This window comes from Haliotis cracherodii, unplaced genomic scaffold (genome assembly GCF_022045235.1).
Source record: "Haliotis cracherodii isolate W230 unplaced genomic scaffold, xgHalCrac1.p SCAF_1, whole genome shotgun sequence".
Classification (NCBI taxonomy): domain Eukaryota; kingdom Metazoa; phylum Mollusca; class Gastropoda; order Lepetellida; family Haliotidae; genus Haliotis; species Haliotis cracherodii.
This window is the reverse complement of record NW_027266264.1, coordinates 85,957,159-85,985,107: the sequence shown is the minus strand read 5'-3', so window position 1 is coordinate 85,985,107 and position 27,949 is coordinate 85,957,159. Positions and strand designations below refer to the sequence as shown.

Here is a 27,949-nt window from a genome sequence, read left to right as displayed (position 1 = left end):
TAGGTGGGTACAGGTGATGCTGACAGGTGGGTACAGGTGACACAGACAGGTGGGTACAGGTGTCACAGATAGGTGGGTACAGGTGACACAGACATGTGGGTACAGGTGACACACACAGTAGGGTACAGGTGACACAGATAGGTGGGTACAGGTGACATACACAGTAGGGTACAGGTGACACAGACAGGTGGGTACAGGTGACACAGACAGGTGGGTACAGGTGACACACACAGTAGGGTACAGGTGTCACAGATAGGTGGGTACAGGTGATGCTGACAGGTGGGTACAGGGGACACACACAGATGGGTACAGGTGTCACAGACAGGTGGGTACAGGTGATAGTGACAGGTGGGTACAGGTGACACACACACAGATGGGTACAGGTGACACAGATAGGTGGGTACAGGTGATGTTGACAGGTGGGTACAGGTGATGTTGACAGGTGGGTACAGGTGACACACACAGGTGGGTACAGGTGACACAGACAGGTGGGTACAGGTGACACAGACAGGTGGGTACAGGTGACAGACAGGTGGGTACAGGTGACACAGATAGGTGGGTACAGGTGATGCTGACAGGTGGGTACAGGTGATGCTGACAGGTGGGTACAGGTGACACACACAGGTGGGTACAGGTGACACAGACAGGTGGGTACAGGTGACACACACAGGTGGGTACAGGTGACAGACAGGTGGGTACAGGTGACACAGATAGGCGGGTACTGGTGACACAGACAGGTGGGTACAGGTGACACAAATAGGTGGCTACAGGTGTCACAGACAGGTGGGTACAGGTGACACACACAGATGGGTACAAGTGACACAGACAGGTGGGTACAGGTGACACAGACAGGTGGGTACAGGTGACACACACAGGTGGGTACAGGTGACACACACAGATGGGTACAGGTGACACAGATAGGTGGGTACAGGTGATGCTGACAGGTGGGTACAGGTGACACAGATAGGTGGGTACAGGTGACACAGACAGGTGGGTACAGGTGATGCTGACAGGTGGGTACAGGTGACACAGACAGGTGGGTACAGGTGACACAGATAGGTGGGTACAGGTAATGCTGACAGGTGGGTACAGGTGACACACACAGGTGGGTACAGGTGACACAGACAGGTGGGTACAGGTGACACAGATAGGTGGGTACAGGTGACACAGATAGGTGGGTACAGGTGACACACACAGGTGGGTACAGGTGACACAGACAGGTGGGTACAGGTGACACAGATAGGTGGGTATAGGTGATACCGACATGTGGATACAGGTGACATAGACAGGTGGGTACAGGTGATGGTGACAGGTGGGTACAGGTGACACACACACAGGCGGGTACAGGTGACACAGATAGGTGGGTACAGGTGACACACACACAGGCGGGTACAGGTGACACAGATAGGTGGGTACAGGTGACACAGACAGGTGGGTACTAGTGACACAGACAGGTGGGTACAGGTGACACAGATAGGTGGGTACAGGTGACACACACAGGTGGGTACTAGTGACACAGACAGGTGGGTACAGGTGACACAGACAGGTGGGTACAGGTGACACAGACAGGTGGATACAGGTGACACAGACAGGTGGGTACAGGTGACACAGACAGGTGGGTACTAGTATCACAGACAGGTGGGTACAGGTGACACAGACAGGTGGATACAGGTGACACAGACAGGTGGGTACAGGTGACACAGACAGGTGGATACAGGTGACATAGACAGGTGGGTACTGGTGACACAGATAGAAGGGTACAGGTGACACAGATAGGTGGGTACTGTTGATACTGACAGGTGACAATGGTTAACATTTCAAACTGCATTCTGATCTGTTGTTTTGGTTTTGTCAGATTACGGTCTGAGAACCGTCGTATGCATCAGGAGAAGGCTGAGAATGAGCAGATGATCCAACTCCTGGAAACCCAGAAGGAAGTCCTCACTAAGAGCGTGAGTATATGTGACAGTCAGGATCTTGGTTTTCCTGTGAGAGTGTGAGTATATGACAGTCAGGATCTTGGTTCTCCTGTGAGAGTGTGAGTATATGTGACAGTCAGGATCTTGGTTGTCCTGTGAGGGTGTGAGTATATGTGACAGTCAGGATCTTGGTTGTCCTGTGAGAGTGTGAGTATATGTGACAGTCAGGATCTTGGTTGTCCTGTGAGAGTGTGAGTATATGTGACAGGATCTTGGTTGTCCTGTGTGAGTGTGAGTATATGACAGTCAGGATGTTGGTTGTCCTGTGAAAGTGTGAGTATATGTGACAGTCAGGGGCTTTGTTGTCCTGTGAGAGTGTGAGTATATGTGACAGTCAGGATCTTGTTTGTCCTGTGAGAGTGTGAATATATGTGACAGTCAGGATCTTGTTTGTCCTGTGAGAGTGTGAGTATATGACAGGGTCTTGGTTGTCCTGTGAGAGTGTGAGTATATGACAGTCAGGATGTTGGTTGTCCTGTGAAAGTGTGAGTATATGTGACAGTCAGGGGCTTTGTTGTCCTGTGAGAGTGTGAGTATATGTGACAGTCAGGATCTTGTTTGTCCTGTGAGAGTGTGAATATATGTGACAGTCAGGATCTTGGTTGTCCTGTGAGAGTGTGAGTATATGACAGCGTCTTGGTTGTCCTGTGAGAGTGTGAGTATATGACAGGGTCTTGGTTGTCCTGTGAGAGTGTGAGTATATGTGACAGGGCATTAGTTGCCGCCACTAAGAGTGACAGGCATGTGTAAATGTTTAAATGGTAAAGAATAACTCCCACAAAAATGTTCTCATTGTGAAATTTTAGCATAGATGCTCATGTATTCTGTTTCCTAAAAAAATAGTATTGTGAAGTGGTCTCCAAGCTATATCCTGTTTGGTATGTGTTGCTGTGTCAGGACTCTCTGACTGAGTGTTTTGTTCCACAGACTGAGAGCAGCCTCAACAAGCTGCATGATGTCGACCATCTCAGTGGCAAGGTGGAGCAGTTTCGCTCGGAGAACGAGCTTCTCAGGTAACTCCTGAATCACTCCTACAGTCTGTGTGACCAGCTTGTGTGCTGATGGAAACTACAATGTCTTGGTTCAAAGCCTGGTTACATCTTTGATTCCATACCTACTATTTCCAAGGTCACACTACCCATCCATGTTCGGAAGAGCCAACTGATTTGGGATGGGTGATAGCAGTGTTAGAATGATAATGAATCATTGGACCCAAAATTGTGGATCGTTGTATATGCTGTCAGCAACTGGTTTGGTTGGTCTAGACTCTAGTATCACTAGCTTCCATGATACAGCACTGAGTCTAGTTGGTCAGAGAGATGTTGCCATGTTCTGTGATTATTGATGTGTTCAGTGATTGTTGATGTGTTCTGTGATTGTTGATGTGTTCAGTGATATTTGATGAGCTCTGTGATTATTGATGTGTTCAGTGATTGTTGATGTGTTCAGTTATATTTGATGTGTTCTGTGATTGTTGATGTGTTCTGTGATTTTTGATGTGTGTGTTTTGGTTGTAGAGACCGCATCACGGAGCTGGAGAAGGTCCGGGACAACCTCATCAAACAGAAGGAAGAGGTTCTGGTAGGTCGTCTTATGTATGCCTCATATATCCTAGATTAAAAGAGGGCCACTGACTATCTAAATACACTACTAAAACTTGCAGGATTAATCAGAAAAATTATTTCAAATGATAGAACATCTATCAGATTATACATGATATACCGTTACTGTTGACGGACTGGGGACACATGACACACCATTACTGTGAGATGACCTAGGACTGACTGTAGACACAGTTGCTGTAGTTGTGAGTTGAGAGTGTGAGAGAGTCACGTTGTGTGCAGGCCAACAGTGAGCTGATCTACAAGAAGCCAGGCCTGGACGACCTAGAACACAAGACTGAGGAACTGAGGGCCGCCAACAAACAGCTGCGCGAGATCAACGAGGTCATGTCCGACAAACTGGAGGTTGTAGAGCAGGTAAATCACTGCCGTTTCAAGTATTGGAAGAAAAATGATGAATTTGATTTATAGGGGTTTTGTTGTAACAATTTATGAAATGTTATTAAATTTATGTTGCTGTGATTCTGGCACATCCAAAAGGAAGACATTACAGCCACCAACAGCCATTCCAAAAAATGTGAAGATTGTGAATCATACATGCTTTTGCATAGTATCAAATGCTTTTTGTTATATGTTTTCAGGAAAATGCAAGATTAAAACAAGCCATTGGTGGGCCGTCAAGTACCAGTGAGGAAAGGTATGTACCAAGATCAGAGTTCTCCTTTAAATCAACCCTTTGTTATATTGTTAAGTGGATGTTTATTGAATATATGCTATGATTGTGGGTTCATTCTGGTCCACCCTGATAATTGTCCCCCGCCGCGCGAAAGCGCGAAGCGGGGGATATAGTATTCATGACCGTCCGTACGTCCGTACGTCCGTACGTCCCACCTGTTTGTTGCCGCGATATCTCAAGAACTAAACACTGGATTGTCTTCATATTTTGAAATATGGTGTATATACAGACTTCGCAGACACCAGTCGGTTTTGGTGACCTTGACCCCATTTTCAAGGTCACAGCAGGCAAATCTGCTTTTGGAGTTGGAAAACGGTGTTGCCGCGATATCTCAAGAACTAATCGCAGGATTGTCTTCATATTTGGAACTATGGTGTATATACAGACACCGCAGACACCAGTCCGTTTTGGTGACCTTGACCCCATTTTCAAGGTCACAGCCGGCCAATCTGCTTTTGGAGTTGGAAAACGGTGTTGCCGCGATATCTCAAGAACTAATCGCTGGATCGTCTTCATATTTGGTACTATGGTGTATATACAGGCGGGGGACATTTCGTCACTTTGTGACAAATACTTGTGTTTCTTGTTTGTCTGCACCGTACCTGTGCTCATAGTTCAGCAAAGAGGTAACCATTTGTCACCTGCGTAACTTCAGGCTTTCCTCCTACATCAACTTGATATGCAGTGGTATAACTGAAACACTGTTCAAAGCAAAACTCACTCATTGTTATATTCATGTCATTCTTGTGTGTATGGTATTCAATGGATGGTGGTTTTCAAACATCACACAGGTATTGTGTGATTTCAATTCATGGTCTCAATTTGTTTTTTTACAGACTACAGAGAGAAAATAAAAAGATCAGTGAAGATTACACCAACCTTAGAAACGATTACGAGAGTCTGGAGTCTCGACATCAGAGAATGGTCATCAACTACGGCCATGAGGAGATGCTGGAGAAAGGTAGGCCAGTCTTGATAGGAAGCGTCTCTGTAGGAGAGTCACTGTAGGCTTGCCTTGGTAGGAAGTGTCACTGTAGGCTTGTCATGATAGGAAGTGTCACTGTAGGCTTGTCATGATAGGAAGAGTCACTGTAGGCTTGTCTTGATAGGAAGAGTCACTGTAGGCTTGTCATGATAGGAAGTGTCACTGTAGGCTTGTCATGATAGTAAGTGTCACTGTAGGCTTGTCATGATAGGAAGAGTCACTGTAGGCTTGTCTTGATAGGAAGAGTCACTGTAGGCTTGTCATGATAGGAAGAGTCACTGTAGGCTTGTCATGATAGTAAGTGTCACTGTAGGCTTGTCTTGATAGGAAGAGTCACCGTAGGAGAGTCACTGAAGGCTTGCCTTAGTAGGAAGAGTCACCGTAGGAAGAGTCACTTTAGGCTTGCCTTAGTAGGAAGAGTCACCGTATACTTGCCTTGTAGGAAGAGTCACCGTAGGCTTACCTTGGTAGGAAGAATCACTGTAAGCTTGCCTTGGTAGGAAGAATCACTGTAGTTGTTTCTGATTCTTCTCTATGTCCTTATCTCCCACAGAGAAGCAGATATTCCCCACTGCTGTTTCTTATTGTTGTCTATGTCCTATCACACCCAGAGAAGCAGGACATGGTGAAGGAGATATTGGCCACTGTTGTTTCTGATTCTTGTCTATGTCTTACCTCCCGCAGAGAAACAGGACATGGTGAAGCTCCGCAAGGAACGAGATGCCCTCCAGAAGCAGGTGCAGCTCCTCAATGGGCAGCTGGTGCTGGTTGAGGGCAGCAAGAAGCGTCTGGATGACACCGTCACACAGCTGCAGGAGACCATCTCCAGACTCAAGGCCAAGATCACAGAGAAACCCACAGGGTAAGGATCATGCACTGTCACAGAGGCCCACAGGGTAAGGATCATGTACTGTCACAGAGGCCCACAGGGCAAGGATAATGTACTGTCACAGAGGCCAACGGGGTAAGGATCATGTACTGACACAGAGGCCAACGGGGTAAGGATCATGTACTGACACAGAGGCCCACAGGGCAAGGATCATGTACTGTCACAGAGGCCAACGGGGTAAGGATCATGTACCGTCACAGAGGCCAAGGGGGTAAGGATCATGTACTGTCACAGAGGCCCACAAGGTAAGGGCCCATGGGGTAAGGATCATGTACTGTCACAGAGGCCAACGGGGTAAGGATCATGTACTGTCACAGAGGCCCACAAGGTAAGGGCCCATGGGGTAAGGATCATGTACTGTCACAGAGGCCCATGGGGTAAGGATCAAGTACTATCACAGAGGCCATCGGGTAAGGATCATGTACTGTCACAGAGGCCAACGGAGTAAGGATCATGTACTGTCACAGAGGCCCATGGGGTAAGGATCATGTACTGTCACAGAGGCTCACAAGGTAAGGGCCCATGGGGTAAGGATCATGTACTATCACAGAGGCCATCAGGTAAGGATCATGTACTGTCACAGAGGCCAACGGATAAGGATCATGTACTGACACAGAGGTCCATTGGGTGAGGATCATGTACTGTCACAGAGGCCCATGGGGTAAGGATCATGTACTGTCACAGAGGCCTACAGGGCAAGGATCATGTGCTGTCACAGAGGCCAATGGGTAAGGATCATGTACTGTCACAGAGGCCAATGGGGTAAGGATCATGTACTGTCACAGAGGCCCATGGGGTAAGGATCATGTACTGTCACAGAGGCCCATGGGGTAAGGATCATGTACTGTCACAGAGGCCAAGGGGGTAAGGATCATGTACTGTCACAGAGGCCAACAGGGTAAGTATCATGTACTGTCACAGAGGCCCATGGGGTAAGGATCATGTACTATCACAGAGGCCATCGGGTAAGGATCATGTACTGTCACAGAGGCCAACGGATAAGGATCATGTTCTGACACAGAGGCCCATGGGGTAAGGATCATGCACTGTCGCAGAGGCCAACAGGGTAAGGATCATGTACTGTCACAGAGGCCCGTGGGGTAAGGATCATGTACTGTCACAGAGGCCCATGGGGTAAGGATCATGTACTGTCACAAAGGCCCATGGGGTAAGGATCATGTACTGTCACAGAGGCCCATGGGGTAAGGATCAAGCACTGTAACAGAGGCCCATGGGGTAAGGATCATGTACTGTCACAGAGGCCCATGGGGTAAGGATCATGTACTGTCACAGAGGCCAAGGGGGTAAGGATCATGTACTGTCACAGAGGCCAACAGGGTAAGTATCATGTACTGTCACAGAGGCCCATGGGGTAAGGATCATGTACTATCACAGAGGCCATCGGGTAAGGATCATGTACTGTCACAGAGGCCAACGGATAAGGATCATGTTCTGACACAGGCCAAGGGGGTAAGGATCATGTACTGTCACAGAGGCCAACAGGATAAGGATCATGTACTGTCACAGAGGCCCATGGGGTAAGGATCATGTACTGTCACAGAGGCCTACAGGGCAAGGATCATGTACTGTCACAAAGGCCCATGGGGTAAGGATCATGTACTGTCACAGAGGCCCATGGGGTAAGGATCAAGCACTGTAACAGAGGCCCATGGGGTAAGGATCATGTACTGTCACAGAGGCCCATGGGGTAAGGATCATGTACTGTCACAGAGGCCAAGGGGGTAAGGATCATGTACTGTCACAGAGGCCAACAGGGTAAGTATCATGTACTGTCACAGAGGCCCATGGGGTAAGGATCATGTACTATCACAGAGGCCATCGGGTAAGGATCATGTACTGTCACAGAGGCCAACGGATAAGGATCATGTTCTGACACAGGCCAAGGGGGTAAGGATCATGTACTGTCACAGAGGCCAACAGGATAAGGATCATGTACTGTCACAGAGGCCCATGGGGTAAGGATCATGTACTGTCACAGAGGCCTACAGGGCAAGGATCATGTACTGTCACAAAGGCCCATGGGGTAAGGATCATGTACTGTCACAGAGGCCCATGGGGTAAGGATCAAGCACTGTAACAGAGGCCCATGGGGTAAGGATCATGTACTGTCACAGAGGCCCATGGGGTAAGGATCATGTACTGTAACAGAGGCCAATGGGGTAAGGATCATGTACTGTCACAGAGGCCCACAAGGTAAGGGCCCATGGGGTAAGGATCATGTACTGTCACAGAGGCCCATGGGGTTAGGATCAAGTACTATCACAGAGGCCATCGGGTAAGGATCATGTACTGTCACAGAGGCCCATGGGGTAAGGATCATGTACTGACACAGAGGCCCATGGGGTAAGGATCATGTACTGTCACAGAGGCCCATGGGGTAAGGATCATGTACTGACACAGAGGCCCATGGGGTAAGGATCATGTACTGTCACAGAGGCCCATGGGGTAAGGATCATGTACTGTCACAGAGGCCCATGGGGTAAGGATCATGTACTGTCACAGAGGCCCATGGGGTAAGGATCCTGAGTAAGAATCATGTAGGCTGCATTTTATAAGGAGGTCCTACAACATGGATCCCGAAAGTATATCCAGATGTACTCCCTACTCCACAGATCTGACTCGGGGGCTCAGAGGCTGGAGGGTGAGGTAAAGTCCCTCAAGGACAAGCTGTCAAAGTCGGAGGCTGCCAGACAGAAGCAGGATCAGACTGTGAAGAACCTGAAAGATGTATGTATACATATCCTATACCAGTGGGGCCAGAAAGTGACAAGGAATGTGCATGTCATAGATCATGTTGTGGTGTTTGTGGAGTGTAGTCACACCCATCTTCAAGTCCATGGTAGTTGGTCTGTAGTCTAACATCCTGAAGATCTTGAGTAGACACTACTGTGAGCTTGCAAATAATCCAAAAACCAAATGAACTCACAATAAACAATCAGTCACATTTTGTTTATAACTTTTGAAAAGGAAATCAATTATAGATATAGCATAGGGCATAATCGCTGAAAATACATAATGATCTGCTGGAACAACTGAGCAGTCAGCTGTGTGTGCCTAGTGGAAACGCCTAGGTACAGCTTGAGACTCACCTACTACCTATAGAGCTTGTCCTTATGTAGTCAGCTGCATCAGTCCTCACCTGCTCTGTATTACCCTCCTTGCTGTCTACAGTTCTGACATGACCTTGTATCATACCAGGGCACTGTTGCACAAAGTGGTCCTAATGATATGACTATCGTTACTCCCTTCTTCCGACTGTTGTAGCTATGTGATCACCTTGTGAACCGGGACCCTGATGAGAAGCCTCTCTGTCCTTCCCTGACTTGTATGCTTGTATGTCATGATATGGTAGTCTCTCTTTGCCACTGAAACTCCAGTCCTGGCTTTTTCCCTCCTGCCTTGCCCCTGACCCTCCTGCCTTGCCCCTGACCCTCCTGCCTTGCCCCTGCCCCTCCTGCCTTGCCCCTGACCCTCCTGCCTTGCCCCTGACCCTCCTGCCTTGCCCCTGTCCCTCCTGACTTGCCCCTGTCCCTCCTGACTTGCCGCTGTCTCTTGACTTGCCTCTGTCCCTCCTGACTTGCCGCTGTCCCACCTGACTTGCCGCTGTCTCTTGACTTGCCTCTGTCCCACCTGACTTGCCGCTGTCCCACCTGACTTGCCTCTGTCTCTTGACTTGCCTCTGTCCCACCTGACTTGCCGCTGTCCCACCTGACTTGCCGCTGTCTCTTGACTTGCCTCTGTCCCACCTGACTTGCCGCTGTCCCTCCTGACTTGCCGCTGTCCCACCTGACTTGCCGCTGTCCCTCCTGACTTGCCGCTGTCCCACCTGACTTGCCGCTGTCCCACCTGACTTGCCGCTGTCTCTTGACTTGCCGCTGTCCCTCCTGACTTGCCCCTGTCCCTCCTGACTTGCCGCTGTCCCTCCTGACTTGCCGCTGTCTCTTGACTTGCCTCTGTCCCTCCTGACTTGCCGCTGTCCCTCCTGACTTGCCGCTGTCCCTCCTGACTTGCCGCTGTCTCTTGACTTGCCTCTGTCCCTCCTGACTTGCCGCTGTCCCTCCTGACTTGCCGCTGTCCCTCCTGACTTGCCGCTGTCTCTTGACTTGCCTCTGTCCCTCCTGACTTGCCGCTGTCCCTCCTGACTTGCCGCTGTCCCTCCTGACTTGCCCCTGTCCCTCCTGACTTGCCGCTGTCTCTTGACTTGCCTCTGTCCCTCCTGACTTGCCGCTGTCTCTTGACTTGCCCCTGTCCCTCCTGACTTGCCGCTGTCTCTTGACTTGCCCCTGTCCCTCCTGACTTGCCGCTGTCCCACCTGACTTGCCGCTGTCTCTTGACTTGCCTCTGTCCCTCCTGACTTGCCGCTGTCCCTCCTGACTTGCCGCTGTCTCTTGACTTGCCTCTGTCCCTCCTGACTTGCCGCTGTCCCTCCTGACTTGCCGCTGTCCCTCCTGACTTGCCGCTGTCTCTTGACTTGCCTCTGTCCCTCCTGACTTGCCGCTGTCCCTCCTGACTTGCCGCTGTCCCTCCTGACTTGCCGCTGTCTCTTGACTTGCCGCTGTCCCTCCTGACTTGCCGCTGTCCCACCTGACTTGCCGCTGTCCCTCCTGACTTGCCGCTGTCTCTTGACTTGCCGCTGTCCCTCCTGACTTGCCGCTGTCCCTCCTGACTTGCCGCTGTCCCACCTGACTTGCCGCTGTCCCACCTGACTTGCCGCTGTCCCTCCTGACTTGCCGCTGTCTCTTGACTTGCCCCTGTCCCTCCTGACTTGCTTGTACGTAGTCACATCGTAGTTTCTGTTTTATCTCATTAGGAGCTGGAGGAAGAGAGGACCAAGAAACCATCACAGATACGGGTTTGCATTTTGCCTTTTTTGTTCATCTGTTTATTTTAATTTCACTGTGATAAGGAAGGATATTTATGTTTTAATCTGTTTATCATTTGGTTTAGGTAATTGAAGGGAGATGTTGTGTGTAGGGAAAGGGAAGGTAGGGTTGGGTGATGAATGGAATGGAAAGTAGATGGATTGGTTGGGTAATGAGTGGAAGGTAGATGGATTGGGTTGGGGTGATGAATGGAATGGAAAGTAGATGGATTGGTTGGGTAATGAGTGGAAGGTAGATGGATTGGGTTGGGGTGATGAATGGAATGGAAGGTAGATGGATTGGTTGGGTAATGAGTGGAAGGTAGATGGATTGGGTTGGGGTGATTAATGGAATGGAAGGTAGATGGATTGGTTGGGTAATGAGTGGAAGGTAGATGGATTAGGTTGGGGTGATGAATGGAATGGAAGGTAGATGGATTGGTTGGGTAATGAATGGAAGGTTGATGGATTGGGTTGGGGTGATGAATAGAATGGAAGGTAGATGGATTGGTTGGGTAATGAATGGAAGGTAGATGGATTGGGTTGGGGTGATGAATGGAATGGAAGGTAGATGGATTGGTTGGGTGATGAATGGAATGGAAGGTAGATGGATTGGTTGGGTAATGAATGGAAGGTTGATGGATTGGGTTGGGTTGATGAATGGAATGGAAGGTAGATTGATTGGTTGGGTAATGAATGGACGGTAAGGTAGATGGATTATGTTGGGATGATGATTGGAAGGTAGATGGATTGGTTGGGTAATGAATGGAAGGTAAGGTAGATGGATTATGTTGGGATGATGATTGGAAGGTAGATGGATTGGTTGGGTAATGAATGGAGTGAGTGAGTTTGGTTTTACGCCGCTTTTAGCAATATTCCAGCAATATCACGGCGGGGGACACCAGAAATGGGCTTCACACATTGTACCCATGTCGGGAATCGAACCCGGGTCTTCGGCGTGACGAGCGAACGCTTTAACCACTAGGCTACCCGACCGCCCCGGGTAATGAATGGAAGGTAGATGGATTAGGTTGGGGTGATGAGTGGAGAGGCTCATAGATGGAACTTGGATGTTGAACGAAGAATGATGTTGGCTGTATAGGGGGCATGTGAGTCTTCCATTATTTTCACAAGAAATCATGCACATAAAATTTCACTATCACAAAATATTTACATTTTACTGTTTATTATTTCCTTTAGTTTTTTTTTATTGAAATGCATGTGCACCTGTCCATTTATGATTCTTTACATCCAAGAAGCAAGGGTCCTCTGTGTGGAGCAGTGTGGTGAGGGATGAGTCATTAGTGTTGTACCCCAGGTGTTGCTGATTGTTGAAGGAGTTGCTTATTGTCGTGTTGTTGCTGTTGGAGTTGCTGATTGTCGATGTTGCTGCAGGAGTCACTGGAGGACGTGGGGGAGGAGCTACACCAGATGAGAGGGGAACTCCACAAACTTATGGAGGAGATTGAGAGGAAGGACCGGGAGATCCTGTCTCTGGAGAAAGAGCTGAGGAAGACAAAGGAGGAGCTGGATCTCAAGTGGGTAGTGGATGCAGAGATCTCGGACAATTTGCACATAACGTAAAGGAATGTAGCAGAAGTATCACTTGGAGCAAGTGCATTTTGGTCATGGTGATTGAAAGTTTGGTGCAAGTTATGAATAAATGTTGGAAATGGCAATTTCTGCCTTGGAAACTGTAACAATTACTAGTTACTAGGAACGTTGGCCCATAGCTTTTCTATTATCTTCCCCCCTGCTCCAGGATCCAAATCATGACTGCTCCCCCGACTCCCTTCCAGGGGTCTGTACCTTAACTTCCCCTCTGTTCCAGGGATAACGGGATCTGTACCTTAACTTCCCCTCTGTTCCAGAGATCACGGGATCTGTACCTTAACTTCCCCTCTGTTCCAGGGTTCACGGGATCTGTACCTTAACTTCCCCTCTGTTCCAGGGATCATGGGATCTGTACCTTAACTTCTCCTCTGTTCCAGGGATCACGGGATCTGTACCTTAGCTTCCCCTCAGTTCCAGGGATCATGGGATCTGTACCTTAACTTCCCCTCAGTTCCAGGGATCACGGGATCTGTACCTTAACTTCTCCTCAGTTCCAGGGATCACGGGATCTGTACCTTAGCTTCCCCTCTGTTCCAGGGATCACGGGATCTGTACCTTAACTGCCCCTGTTCCAGGGATCACGGGATCTGTACCTTAACTTCCCCTCAGTTCCAGGGATCATGGGATCTGTACCTTAGCTTCCCCTCTGTTCCAGGGATCACGGGATCTGTACCTTAGCTTCCCCTCTGTTCCAGGGATCACGGGATCTGTACCTTAACTTCTCAGTTCCAGGGATCACGGGATCTGTACCTTAGCTTCCCCTCTGTTCCAGGGATCACGGGATCTGTACCTTAGCTTCCCCTCTGTTCCAGGGATCACGGGATCTGTACCTTAACTTCCCCTGTTCCAGGGATCACGGGATCTGTACCTTAACTTCCCCTCAGTTCCAGGGATCATGGGATCTGTACCTTAGCTTCCCCTCTGTTCCAGGGATCACAGGATCTGTACCTTAGCTTCCCCTCAGTTCCAGGGATCACAGGATCTGTACCTTAACTTCCCCTCAGTTCCAGGGATCATGGGATCTGTACCTTAACTTCCCCTCTGTTCCAGGGATCACGGGATCTGTACCTTAACTTCCCCTGTTCCAGGGCTCACGGGATCTGTACCTTAACTTCCCCTGTTCCAGGGATCACAGGATCTGTACCTTTACTTCCCCTCAGTTCCAGGGATCATGGGATCTGTACCTTAGCTTCCCCTCTGTTCCAGGGATCACAGGATCTGTACCTTAGCTTCCCCTCAGTTCTAGGGATCACGGGATCTGTACCTTAACTTCTCCTCTGTTCCAGGGATAACGGAATCTGTACCTTAACTTCCCCTGTTCCAGGGCTCACGGGATCTGTACCTTAACTTCCCCTGTTCCAGGGATCATGGGATCTGTACCTTTACTTCCCCTCAGTTCCAGGGATCATGGGATCTGTACCTTAGCTTCCCCTCTGTTCCAGGGATCACAGGATCTGTACCTTAGCTTCCCCTCAGTTCTAGGGATCACAGGATCTGTACCTTAACTTCCCCTCAGTTCCAGGGATCACGGGATCTGTACCTTAACTTCCCCTGTTCAAGGGATCACGGGATCTGTACCTTAACTTCCCCTCTGTTCCAGGGATCACGGATCTGTACCTTAACTTCCCCTCTGTTCCAGGGATCACGGGATCTGTACCTTAACTTCCCCTCTGTTCCAGGGATCATGGGATCTGTACCTTAACTTCCACTCTGTTCCAGGGATCACGGGATCTGTACCTTAACTTCCCCTCTGTTCCAGGGATCATGGGATCTGTACCTTAACTTCCCCTCTGTTCCAGGGATCACGGGATCTGTACCTTAACTTCCCCTCTGTTCCAGGGATCATGGGATCTGTACCTTAACTTCCCCTCTGTTCCAGGGATCACGGGATCTGTACCTTAACTTCCCCTCTGTTCCAGGGATCATGGGATCTGTACCTTAACTTCCCCTCTGTTCCAGGGATCATGGGATCTGTACCTTAACTTCCCCTCTGTTCCAGGGATCCCGGGATCTGTACCTTAACTTCCCCTCTGTTCCAGGGATCATGGGATCTGTACCTTAACTTCCCCTCTGTTCCAGGGATCCCGGGATCTGTACCTTAACTTCCCCTCTGTTCCAGGGATCACGGGATCTGTACCTTAACTTCCCCTCTGTTCCAGGGATCACGGGATCTGTACCTTAACTTCTCCTCTGTTCCAGGGATAACGGGATCAGTGACCTTCGAAAGCTGGTGGAGGACTTGGAGAAGCAGAATAAGAGTCTGAAACAGAACAAGGGCAGCCAGCATGATGAGTAGGTGTTACTTTGACAACACAGCTTTGAGAATTATGACAAAATAGATTTAATCTGTTTAATCATTATGATAGACATGGAGAATCATTAATGATAAACACATTGACAAAACAAATGAATAGCATTGTTTTATTTGGGACTCAATGTTGTTCAGTGTGGGTGTGGGTGTTGTTTGTTTGCACTTGGCATTATTACAGCTATATGTTCAGAGATAATGATATTAACTTGCTAGTTCTGCATAATATAGCGAAATTGTATCCTATTGTCTGGAAAGTATGATTTTCATTTTTAAAGTGTAAATCAGATAATTGTGATGAATGTAAACTGAAGACATTAAAGTGACTGATGAGGTTTGTTTTTCCTCAGATTGGACTCAGGTAACACTGTCCGGCTGACGCGTGGAAGTAAACTGCCTAAGTTTGTGTCGCCTGCCGTGTCCGGCTCAGCAAAGCCTGCATCTAACACTGCACCAAGTACAGTTGCTTTGTCTCACCATACTACTAACAGCACAGATGGGGTTGGAGAGAACCACGGGGGGGGAGGGGGGAGGAGAATTTGAGAGAGTCAGGGTTGAGGAAAATCGGGGAGAGTCAGGGTGGGGTTGAGGGGAGTCGGGGAGAGTCAGGGTGGGGTCCTGTAGAGTTAGGGTGGAGTTGAAGGGAGTCAGGGTGGGGTTGGGGAGAGTTAGGGTGGGGTTGAGGGGAGTCAGGGTTGGGTTGGAAACAGTCAGGGTGGGGTTGGGGAGAGTCAGGGTGGGGTTGGGGAAAGTCAGGGTGGGGTTGGGGAGAGTCAGGGTGGGGTCGGGGAGAGTCAGGGTGGGGTTGGGAAGAGTCAGGATGGGGTGGGGCGAGTCAGGGTGGGGTTTGGGAGAGTCAGGGTGGGGTTGGGGAGAATCAGGGAGAGTTAGGGTGGGGTTGGGGAGTGTCAGGGTGGGGTTGAGGGGAGTCAGGGTGGGGTCAGGTAGAGTTACGTGGGGTTGAGGGGAGTCAGGGTGGGGTTAGGGAGAGACAGGGTTGGGTCGGGGAGTGTCAGGGTTGGGTTGGAGAGAGAGAGGGTGGGGTTGGGGAGAGTCAGGGTGGGGTTGGGGAGAGTCAGGGTTGGGTTGGGGAGAGTCAGGGTTGGGTCAGGGAGAGTCAGGGTTGGGAAGAAGAGAGTCAATGTGGGGTCGGGGAGAGTCAGGGTGGAGTTGGGGAGAGTCAGGGTCGGGTTGGGGTGTTTGAGTGGAGATAAGGATTGGATTGATAGGTCAGGGGTCAAGGTTTTGTTTGTTAAAGGTTTTTGGTAGGCATCTGTGGGCTTGGGGATATGTTTGGGTATATATAACAAATAGTAGATTTTTCAAAATGAGACAGCATCTGGAGATTCTCCAGATGATTGGGAACAGGTAGATGTATGCAGATCTGATAGTGCTTAGTGCCCAGAGATACACTAGAACTAATTTTAGAATGAACTTGCTTTACATTGAAACTTTTTTTCTTTCAATTTTATGAGGACATATAAACCAGTTTAGCTGCATATCCATTAAATAATAAACATTCTGTTTCACATTTTTCTGCTTGACACTGGGGCAAAATATATCTTCTCTCAGCCTTGACAACAAGCCATCCTGTAATATTGTCACCAGAGTGAAAACCCATGCACTTTTTCGATTTTGGATCTCTTCCATTAGAAAAGTTCAAGTGGGCAAAGGGAGATAATTCTGCCAGATCAGGTTAGCACAATTATTGTTGAAATAGTTACTAACATTTGAAGTGAATATATATAGTGTGTGTTCCAGCTGTAGGAATAACATCAGTATTTGTTGGAGTGTACAAGAGCTTTACAATTTTGTTGTATTAATTTGCTTGATTTGCAGATATATTTTTTTAAAACCAATACAAATAACAGCAAAATGTATTTCATTGCTTTTGAGGGTAAAATGAGAAATGAGTAAATGAAAGAAAAATAATGCTTAAAGTGTTTCTGGAATAAGTGATCAATTGCATATTTTTAGCTCCCCTGGCCTTAAAGGCAATGTGAGTCTTTGTCAATGCAATTTGTCCATCGTCGAGGTGGTCCATACACCTTAATATTTAAGACGTCTTCTCCAACATGGTTTGATGGCTTCAGCAGAAAATTTGTTTGTGAAAATGGTTGAAAAGCCCTGTTGAAAGTTATATTTGTTGAGCCTTTGTCATACAGTAACACTTCGGGGTTAGATTTATTCCCCTGCAACATATGCTTGTAGTAGGAGGTATCTCAATGGATCCGTGCATAGATCGTTGCTCCCAATATCAGTCACTGGAATGTCTGGTCCAGACTTGATTATTTACAGGCCACTGTCATTTAGCTGGAATATTGCTGAGTGCAGCGTTAAACAGGAAACAAACAATTGTATCGTGTCTACAGTGGTCCTCAGTGAAACTCACGAGAATGTTCACTTGTTTCTGGTTCCACAGGGTCCCTCCAGGAGGAGCTGCAGGATGCTCTGAAGAAGAAGGTGAGAGATACCCAGGTTGCCAAGGTTACGAAACCCTGAATTTTACAATTTCATCGAGATTTTTCTCATGTCAAGTGTTCAGAAATGTTATTATGTCCTTCACTTGTTTACTATGCTATGATACAGCTACTTCTAGGACAGCTGTTGCTGTCTTCCTCAAACACATCCTCTCCTGTGTGGCCACATCTTCTCTCGAGACAAGGGAGTTTACTGACTGTCAAAGTCCAAGTTTCCACCATTGATGAACTGGGCCGGAATTTCATGGCTCGATTGTAACGCCACCAGTGGCTATTACAAGTTATGTCCCTTCCATGTCCCTCCCATTGACCAGCCTGCTTCTGTAGTCTAGTGGTAGAGCCTCTGCCCAGAGAGGCTCATATGATGTCCATGAGTTATAAATGGCCTCAGTACATTAGCCTTAATGGGGCACGGGTGGCCCAGTCGTCCAAGGCGCTGTGCAGAGTTGCGTCCCTTGGGCACGACAGAAACCTATGGTTGGGGGTTCACCCGGTTCACCCCGATTATGTTTCTAGGCTTGTCAGCACCATATCCGTGCTCGTGGGTTTCACTGAAGTGGTAAAAGTTTCAGACCTGCATCACTGAGGGCTTTCCTCCCACATAAAGCTGACACACCGTGATATAACTGGCCATGGAATACTGTTAAAAGCAGTGTTAAACCTAACTCACTCACTCACTCATAAGCCTTCTGAAAAAAGAATGTCTCACGACTACAATGCCCAGCTGCTACATGTATTAACAGGCGATGGAGTATACAAGACCATGAAGTAGTGACGATACAGTGTCACCAAGATCTCCTCATGGAAAGCCAAAAGATTGAGGTCTCATGAAGTTTTGTCTATATTCCAGGAAAGTTCGGTTCCAAGAGTGATTCAAACCGATCCTCTTCTTAGTAAGAAGTTCCTGGAGGCCAAGCCAGCGCCCCCTAGTGAGCAAGGTAAACTCAACCCTGCGACAGGATTGTATGGTGCCCAGTTCTTTTTCAGTAAGTAAAGATGTTGGTTGTGTCCAGTTGCAGGCTGCCGTGTTGGCTAGTGTGTGTGTTAGAGGGAGGGGAGCACTGTTCTGTTCTCTCACCTGTGTGTAAGTATCACGGAGTACGGCACTGTCGTTTGGACTTTCTGTCTGCAGATAATATTTCACATCAGGTTATTAATTAAGAATTCTCATGGAGGTTTGAATTATCAGTCATTTCTTTGACAGTATATTGGTTACAGTATGATAAGTAAGTTTTCTTATGCTTATAAAGATTTCTTAATTTTGACTTTCTCTTGCCATGTTCTTCTGTAACTGTCTGTCACAGCCAGGCATTCTCCCCACTTTAAGGTTAGCTTTCATAATCCTAGTCTAGAACATGAAGTTTCAACAACATATTTACATCTGTCTTCAACTATCAGCATCTACAGTAAACTACGGTTATAACGAACCCAAAGGAATCACTAATTGTAGTTCGTTATAATCATAGTTCATTATAAGCATATATTCAGCCTATATACAGCACATGGACGGGTAGTTAGTTATATCCGTCAGTTTGTTATAAGTGTGTTCGTTATAAACGTTAGTTTACTGTCTATCAAAGTGACTATCTTTCTACAACTCTGTACCCATATCTATGTCAATATATAAACCTATATCGGGTATTTAGGATACGTTTGCCATATTAGTGTCTTTTCAGGTAAAATCTCTTCATCAGTTCCTGATAGTTACACTTTTTAATGACCTGACCCATATGCACACAGTGATCGTAAGACTAAGACTGTTGTGATTCACATGCTTTAAATTGAATTTCGGTAGTAATTCTATGTGCTTTAGTTAGTACTGGGCAATTACTACGACTGTCATAATTCCTATATTTGAACATAGGTTTATGATAGTTGTAGTGCTAAGATCATTTTTGTGACCCTGGGTGCCGTTGTACAAAGCTATCTTTGCACTAAGGTGATTGTAACTTCCATACCTTTGGATAGACTTACGGCAGTTGTAGCACTAAGCTTGTTTTGTACAATCGCACCCAGGGCTCAGTTCCACAAAATGTCCAAGCTCCCTTACTTTAACATAGGCTGTCGTAGTGCTAGTTGTTGTAAGCTGTGGCTATAGAGGTTGTCCTTGATATCACAGAAACTACATCACAGCTTCAACATGACAGACAGACAGACAGACAGACATTGTGTATCAAGAATTAGCACTCTTTGCATGACAGTTGTTTCTAACATGCACAGTTTCTCTGACAGTTCCAATTGATTCTAATGAGCACATCACCATGTGTCACATCAGTAGAGGTTGGGGGTGGGTAGGTTTTTTTATAATTTGAATTTACTATTTTAGTTTTGCCTTTTTATGTTAATTTTATTGCTTTGGTTCTATTGTCAGATTTGGGTGAGGATGCTTTTCTTTGCTGATGACTTCTGTATTCATGTTCAACTTGAGGTCTTTAGAATATTGTTTCTTTGAATCTAATTGTATATTTCTTGTCAATGTTGCTGAGAGGAGTGCTAGTCTCATGAAATAATGTATGTTTTATTAAGGTTTTATTCGTATAATTTTATGATACGGAAGTGTGTAATGATAAGTTGATTGAAAATTTCAAGGAGCATCTTCATTATGAATATTACAGTACAGCTTAATATGGAATCATGTAATAGTTGTATATTACCTAATCTTACCTGTGAAAAGTATATATGGGATAAAATTTGAAAATGGGTCATTTTCACCATAATGGTAAAGTTTTAAACAAACTATGAGTGCTCCAAATATTTTCCAAATGTTAAAGCAAGGCTTCCTCAAAAAATTCTCTTGTATTCCGTTTCTTCCCAGAGCCAGAGAAATCATCGACTGAAGGTTCTGGTCGACTGCAGAGTTTGATTTCAAAGTATCGAAGTCACAGCGATGCCACAACCGAGGAGCCCGAGAAAAAAGTGAAACCATTTTCCTTCACTACAGGAAGATTAGGGTTCAGGGGTAAGGGAGTCACCCTCACAACCCCCAAAGTCCCCGACAGCAAAACACCCTCAGCATCAGACCAGACGGGATTCAACAGACTAGGAGTGGGACGGTCAGGATCCAAGGGGCCACCTCCGCCAACGCTCCCCAAACCCAAAGTGAGGCAGGAGGTGGTGGCTGGAGCCTCACGGCCACAGGGCGGCCTGGAGCCAGGAGCCACTAGTGGAGCCGAGGCAGGGGAGGGACAGGGTAATCTGCAGGACACCCAGGAGCAGAAGGACATCAATGCTCTCATACAGAAGTGAGTATCTGCAGCAGATGCCGGAATGTTGGAAAGGAAAGTCTATATGTGACCCATTTCCTGTATGGGGGACCTGATGAGGAATTCTGAAATTCAAAGAATTGAAAGGTTATGGCTGGTAATTGATTATTGCTGGGTTTGGATAGTCATGGTTTGATTTGTTTCTTGGCAACATGTTGTCAGCCCATTATGGAAAGGGTCATGTATGGGTTGGTCATAGCTATTACTTTTTTTCATTGATAAAAAATGTTCCATTGTTTTGTTAATGTATTCAGGTTTTAAGAAATAACTATCTTGACTTTATGAAATATGTAAATTCAGTTCTGTATCCGGTGATGTGTGTTCACTAACCTAGTCCAGGTCTTGCACCTTCCTGTAGACACAACCCTACCATTGGCACACAACTTTCTGTTGACACAGCCCTTTGATATTGATACAAACCTGGCCCTTTATGCTTTGCCTGATGAGAGCCAGACAATGACAGCTACATCACAATTACAGAAACCCCTCCCTGTTATAATAATAGAACTCCTTCCTGTTTATATAGGGTTGTCTATACAGCAACCCCTCCTGTCATAACAAGGCCCAATTATGATAGCAACCCTTCCTGTCTATATGACCCAATGATAATATCAACCCTTCCTGTCTATATGGCCCAATGATAAAAGCAATCCCTCCTGTTTATATGGCCCAATGATAATAGTAACCCTTCATGTTCATATGGCCCAATGATGATATCAACCCTTCCTTTTCATATGGCCCAATGATGATATCAACCCTTCCTGTCTATATGGCCCAAAGATAATAGGAACCCTTCCTGTTTATATGGCCCAATGATAATATCAACCCTTCCTGTCTATATGGCCCAATGATAATAGTAACCCTTCCTGTTCATATGGCCCAATGATGATATCAACCCTTCCTGTTAATAAAAAAAAATGGCCCAATCATGATATCAACCCGTCCTGTCTATATGGCCCAATGATAATAGTAACCCTTCCTGTTCATATGGCCCAATGATGATATCAACCCTTCCTGTTTATAAAAAAAAAATGGCCCAATCATGATATCAACCCATCCTGTCTATATGGCCCAAAGATAATGGGAACCCTTCCTGTTTATATTGCCCAATGATAATATCAACCCTTCCTGTTTATATGGCCCAATGATAATAGTAACCCTTTCTGTTCATATGGCCCAATGATGATATCAACCCTTCCTGTCATAACAAGGCCCAATGATAATAGTAACCCTTCCTGTCTATATGGCCCAATGATAATAGCAACCCCTCCTGTCATAACAAGGCCCAATGATAATAGTAACCCTTCCTGTCATAACAAGGCCCAATGATAATAGTAACCCTTCCTGTCTATATGGCCCAGTGATCATACGAACCCTTCCTGTCTATATGGCCCAATGATAATAGCAACCCTTCCTGTTTATATGGCCCAATGATAATAGTAACCCTTCCTGTCATAACAAGGCCCAATGATAATAGTAACCCTTCCTGTCTATATGGCCCAGTGATCATAGGAACCCTTCCTGTCATAACAAGGCCCAATGATGATATCAACCCTACCTGTCTATATGGCCCAAAGATAATAGCAACCCTTCCTGTTTATATGGCCCAATGATAATAGCAACCCCTCCTGTTCATATGGCCCAATGATAATATCAACCCTTCCTGTCTATATGGCCCAATGATAATATCAACCCTACCTGTCTATATGGCTCAATGATAATATCAACCCTTCCTGTCTATATGGCCAAATTATAATATCAACCCTGCCTGTCTATATGGCTCAATGATAATATCAACCCTTCCTGTCTATGTGGCTCAATGATAATAGAACCCCTTCCTGTTTCATTGCCCAATGATAATCACAGAACCTACCTGTGTACACTTCCAGATGGTAATCCCAGCACACCGTTCTCTGTAATCCCTATGTATTGCACCTGTAAACTCCGCACTCTGTACTTTTGTAGTTCTCTACTAAAACCTCCTCTTTACAGTGTGTGTAGTGTAGGGTGTGCGTAGGAAAAGTGGACACAGCAGTGTTGTGAGCTGAAGACTAATACACACGTGCTAGGGACCACATCTACAGGACACATACAAACACAAGTCACCTTATGTATGTCTGAAACAGTATAGTCTTCACATTGTAACTGATGATTTATGTCAAACTGTTACATTGTCTCCATGTAATCAGTATCAGATTGAATCGCCATGAGATTGACATCACTGAGAATACAGCGTATAAAAAAGTGTTTTGAATAAGTTAAGTCAAACATGTCGAGACTGCATATTTGGGCCAAGTCCAGCCCCTCTTCAAGCATAGAGAGTGTCAAGGTATATCAACTTATGTACTGATTCCTTGAAGAATGTGTGACTGACTGCTGTTCATACACTTTGCATGGCGCCCTTTTCAGTCAACTGACAAGGCCTCATCTCTTGCACCATCCTCCTTCAGACAGTGTCCTGTTGTGTTGCATGGAGCTGTATTCTGTCCTACAGATGCTGTATCTCACCTGGGTAGATGGTCATGTTCCCAGCCCTCATACATACATTCCCTTCTGTGTTGCATGGAGCTGTTTTCTGTCCTACAGATGCTGCATCTCACCTGGGTAGATGGTCATGTTCCCAGCCCTCATACATACATTCCCTTCTGTGTTGCATGGAGCTGTTTTCTGTCATATAGATGCTGTATCTCACATGGGTAGATGGCCTTGTTCCCAGCCATCATACATACATTCCCTTCTGTGTTGCATGGAGCTGTTTTCTGTCATATAGATGCTGTATCTCACCTGGGTAGATGGCCTTGTTCCCAGCCATCATACATACATTCCCTTCTGTGTTGCATGGAGCTGTATTCTGTCCTACAGATGCTGTATCTCACCTGGGTTGATGGCCTTGTTCCCAGACCTCATACATTCATTCCCTTCTGTGTTGCATGGAGCTGTATTCTGTCCTACAGATGCTGTATCTCACCTGGGTTGATGGCCTTGTTCCCAGACCTCATACATACATTCCCTTCTGTGTTGCATGGAGCTGTATTCTGTCCTACAGATGCTGTATCTCACCTGGGTTGATGGCCTTGTTCCCAGAGCTCATACATACATTCCCTTCTGTGTTGCATGGAGCTGTTTCAATCATTCCATTTCTTTCTGACCTGGTCTAGACACCATAAGTTGATCACTCCCCTTCTACCTCAACTTGGTCTAACCACACCTTCCATAGGGGGGCACAGGTGGCCCAATTGCTGTGCAGAGTTGTGTCCCTTGGGCACGCCATAAACCTATGATTGTGGGTTCGAATTCCGGTTTGCCTCGATTGTTTCTAGGTTTGTCAGCACCATACCCGTGCTTGCGGGTTTCACCAAAGTGGTAAAAGTCTGAGACCTGCATCACTCCAGACTTTCCCCCAACATCAAGCTGGCACGCCGTGATATAACTGGAATATTGTTAAAAGCAGCGTAAAACCCAGCTCACTCACTCACTCCACCTGCCGTACCAGGAGACCTGCCCATTGTTTTGCATTGTTATTTTTGGATGTGGTAGGTAATGAGGAGCATGATGGGGTGGTCTTTTGTCATAAAGAGTAAGATCTAGGACTTTTAGTCTGTAGGAGTGGGGATTCCAGGTTAGAATTGGTACCCAGCAACCTATGCTGGTCGGAAAGTGGTGACTGAATGGATCAGGTGGTAGGGTTTGGTGACTTGGTTGTTTTTGTATCATTGTACCTCAATGGCATGGATCGTTGCTCACTGGATTGTCTTGTCCAGACTCAATTATTTACATATCACCATCACATAGCTTGAATAGAGTAAGGCCTTAACAAACAATCAAACAGAAGTCAGTAATCAGGATTAACAGTACTTTTAAAAATTAGTTCTTTTCTTCATTTGTTTTTCTCATCGAATATCCATTTTGACTATCGTTTGGAGTTTAACGACCACTTCAGATGAGAACTATTTTGTAGTCGGTGTGTATTTTGCCAAACAGCTTGCACCAACCACCTACTTTTGTAACAGAGCAGAGTAAAATGTGTTGTGGGATGCTCAGCAGTATTTCATCATCATTTTTCCTGTTACTTTTACGATAAAACGTAGACCAAATTTATGTGTAGGATAGTGTTTAGGGTTGGGGGCAGTCTAAGGGGTGGATGTGATAATAGAAAATGGCTGAATAATTCTTGCACTTTCTCATTACTTCATATTAATCTTTTCTTTGCACATCTGTAGACAGTCTAAACATATTTGTACATATTGTTTCACAGTTGTTATCGGTCACATGTATTGTATGTGCTTGGCATACATTGTGACCACCAGGAAAAATTTCTGCAAGAACGTCGAGGTAAGATAAAATCGACCTCTGACATGTACTGACAAGCTGTTTCTTTCTATCTCCATATCATACATCCCTGGTTATCTCCCCTTGTCATTTCAAATTGAAACGAAAGACTACATTAATCCATTTTCTCGTAGAAACAGTGTGTATCATTTCTAGAGTTATGGATAGCATGTGACCAGACCTGTTATCATTACAAGGGAGCAGAATATCACACATTAAGCAGCAAACATCCTGTGTATATGTGTTTTAACACAGCGTGAGGCAGTGAGGTAGTCTACTGGTTAAAGTGTTCGCTCATCATGCCAAGGACCCAGGTTTGATTTCCCACATGGTGTGAAGCTCATTTCTGGTGTCCCCTGCTGTGATATTGCTGGAATATTGCGAAAAGCGGCCTAAAATCATACTCAATCACTAACTCAGCATACCCTTAGCTGCTGGGGATCATCTGTCATCGGTTCCAGTGACGGTTCTACATGGATTGTGGTCCTTGGTTTTTCTTTTCCTGTTGTTGTATCACCAACATCTCTACATGTCTAGGGCAGGCCACCTACGGCTTTCTTCCCTTGTTAGGCAGGCATGCTATGATGTACAGTCGTGCCTCGCTTATACGGACTTCAGATATCCGGAAACCTCGGTTCCCGGACGATTTTCATTCAAAACGAAATAATGACTATATAAATTTACCCATATATACGGAAATTCAGTTTCCGGAACCGGACGGTCATTTTCATACACAAAACACTGAAATGCACACAAAATTGTCTCACTTATCCGGACAATACACTTCCGCTGGTGGTAATCCTTCCGCTGATGGTAATCCTTTGACTTGTGAGAAGTCAATTAACCAAGTGACACTGAGTTACGTTTGAGACGAGCTTGTTTATTGTACATGTAATCCCCAAGCACAAGTTCGTGGCTTGTATAGAGACCTTGATTACCTATTATGAGAACACAGGCGATCTGGACAATTTGGATTTATTGTTTAAAATTCAAACCTCAAAATGTGGTAAAGTTCAAACTTCCATGACAGACTTCCAGTAAGAAGCTGGTTTCAGTTATACGGAAATTCGTTTATACGGACGAATTGTGAAGTGACGCAAGTGTCCGTATAAACGAGGCACGACTGTAATACATTCCCCTACAAAGTGGTTTTTGATCCAAACTATATCTTTGGAAAACAAAGTTCACCAGTAATATTTATAAGAATCACAGCTTTATTTCAAGACGGGCTTTTGTAGAAATTCTGTATAATTCCAACTCAAATGATCCAAGGACATGTCAGATTATTAAAATGTGTATAAAGACATGGGGAGATATAAAACCCATGTTTCATAATCTATTGCATGTTGAATATTTAAGCAGGCCTAAACCCACCTAGCTTCACTCTTTTATCAATATATATATTCATCAGCATTAATAGAGGGGGATATTTGTTGTGTTTGCGTGATAACCCAGGCCTCCAGGCCACACAGTTTGTTCAGTTGGGAGTTTACAAATTTGGGGTAGGTTGAATAATTAGTTTTGTGGGTTCAGTTGGAACCCCTTAATTTTGTTTGTTTTAATTCCATTTTAATAACAACATTGTATTAAGTGCATCACGCATTCACATCAGATATCTATTTGTATCAAGATTCTCAGAGGTATATTGTCTCTTATTTCTTTACTGATAATGTATTAACATAGGTGTGGTTATGTCCTAGATGGTGTATATCTGTATCACTGACCAGGTGGGCTATAATGTACTCTTGTATGAAAAAGAAATTATTTTATTCATTTTTGTTGGTTGATATGATCAATAATTAACATTCAAACACCAATATCTTTTCATTTTAATAAATCTCATATTTTTTTTATAAAGATTTCATAACAATATTGGTTCATTGTAAACTTTTTTTCTCATCCTGAGTATCAGTTTTACGTCCAAGTTGAGTTAAATGTGCAAATTCACACAACAAATATCCACTAGTTAAGTTAACCAATTGACATTGTCATATTCTGTCTTCTTGGCAATCTTAGATGTCATCATTGTAGTGTGGGTAATTTTTGTTTTTTAATACATTTGTTAGTTAGTTCTCTAGGATTGAGTTGATATATATTTGGCATTTTTGTTTCATCCAATATTACAGTTTTTAGCTTGGTCAATATCAAAAGATTTCCAGAATCTACTGTCCTTCAGATTTTATTCGTTGGTTATTGGAGCTCCACAAAAAGTAAAGGTTGAAGGAGTTTGATATATATTGCTTGCATGCTTGTTATTATATAAGCCTTGATAAATGAAGCTTTGGCCATAGCATTATATTTCCACTATTTAGTGGATTTGGGGATGAGTGGTTATCTCTTTGTGTTGTGTTCATCATGTTCTTGAGGCCAAGTGGTCTTATGTGCCATGGTGTGCACAGTTATGGCCCTTCACTATGTCAGGATCTGCTGATCATGAATTCAAATCCAAATCACTCTTCATATTCACATCATGCAGAGGTCGTTGCAGGCTCAATAATCCTCATCACATGGCTACAATGTGTCCATCCCTTGCATTCTATATTGATACTATTCTATTCAACAGTAAAAGACTGGTAGGTCTGGGATGTTTTTCCACATTTGCCGCATGTTCCACATTGTATCATATAACCCAGCCTTGAGCTGCCAGGGCTCACTTTTGAGATGAGCTTCCAGTACCGAGGAACTACTTCACAGATAATGTTTAACTGAATCAATGGCAGATACCCTTTACAAACCGAATGGAAGATAACACAAGGGTATATAACCCATAGCAACAGGGTTATCTGTGAAATTAATTTCTCTACGTCTCACTGAACATTACATGATTTTGGAATGCTGGTTGGTTACTTGGCATCAAGTATTCTCATTGTTTGCAAAGCAGCCCATGGCAACGTATCAGTGCAATGTTGCAAATAGCTGAGG

At 45.6% G+C, this 27,949-nt stretch overlaps 1 protein-coding gene across 1 annotated transcript in view; it reads left to right on the top strand.

Annotated features, from left to right (window-relative positions):
* LOC139452468 (myosin-9-like) overlaps positions 1-27,949 on the top strand; it is a 72,201-nt gene that overhangs the window by 32,328 nt on the left and 11,924 nt on the right. Inside the window, exons 17-31 of the mRNA XM_071233998.1 lie at positions 1,856-1,952; positions 2,907-2,992; positions 3,497-3,560; positions 3,824-3,958; positions 4,183-4,238; positions 5,114-5,238; positions 5,947-6,124; positions 8,785-8,899; positions 10,983-11,024; positions 12,429-12,571; positions 14,847-14,939; positions 15,306-15,412; positions 17,378-17,418; positions 18,286-18,373; positions 20,251-20,677. Coding sequence (XP_071090099.1) covers positions 1,856-1,952; positions 2,907-2,992; positions 3,497-3,560; positions 3,824-3,958; positions 4,183-4,238; positions 5,114-5,238; positions 5,947-6,124; positions 8,785-8,899; positions 10,983-11,024; positions 12,429-12,571; positions 14,847-14,939; positions 15,306-15,412; positions 17,378-17,418; positions 18,286-18,373; positions 20,251-20,677 — 1,797 coding nt within the window. The remainder of the gene's footprint in view (positions 1-1,855; positions 1,953-2,906; positions 2,993-3,496; positions 3,561-3,823; positions 3,959-4,182; positions 4,239-5,113; positions 5,239-5,946; positions 6,125-8,784; positions 8,900-10,982; positions 11,025-12,428; positions 12,572-14,846; positions 14,940-15,305; positions 15,413-17,377; positions 17,419-18,285; positions 18,374-20,250; positions 20,678-27,949) is intronic.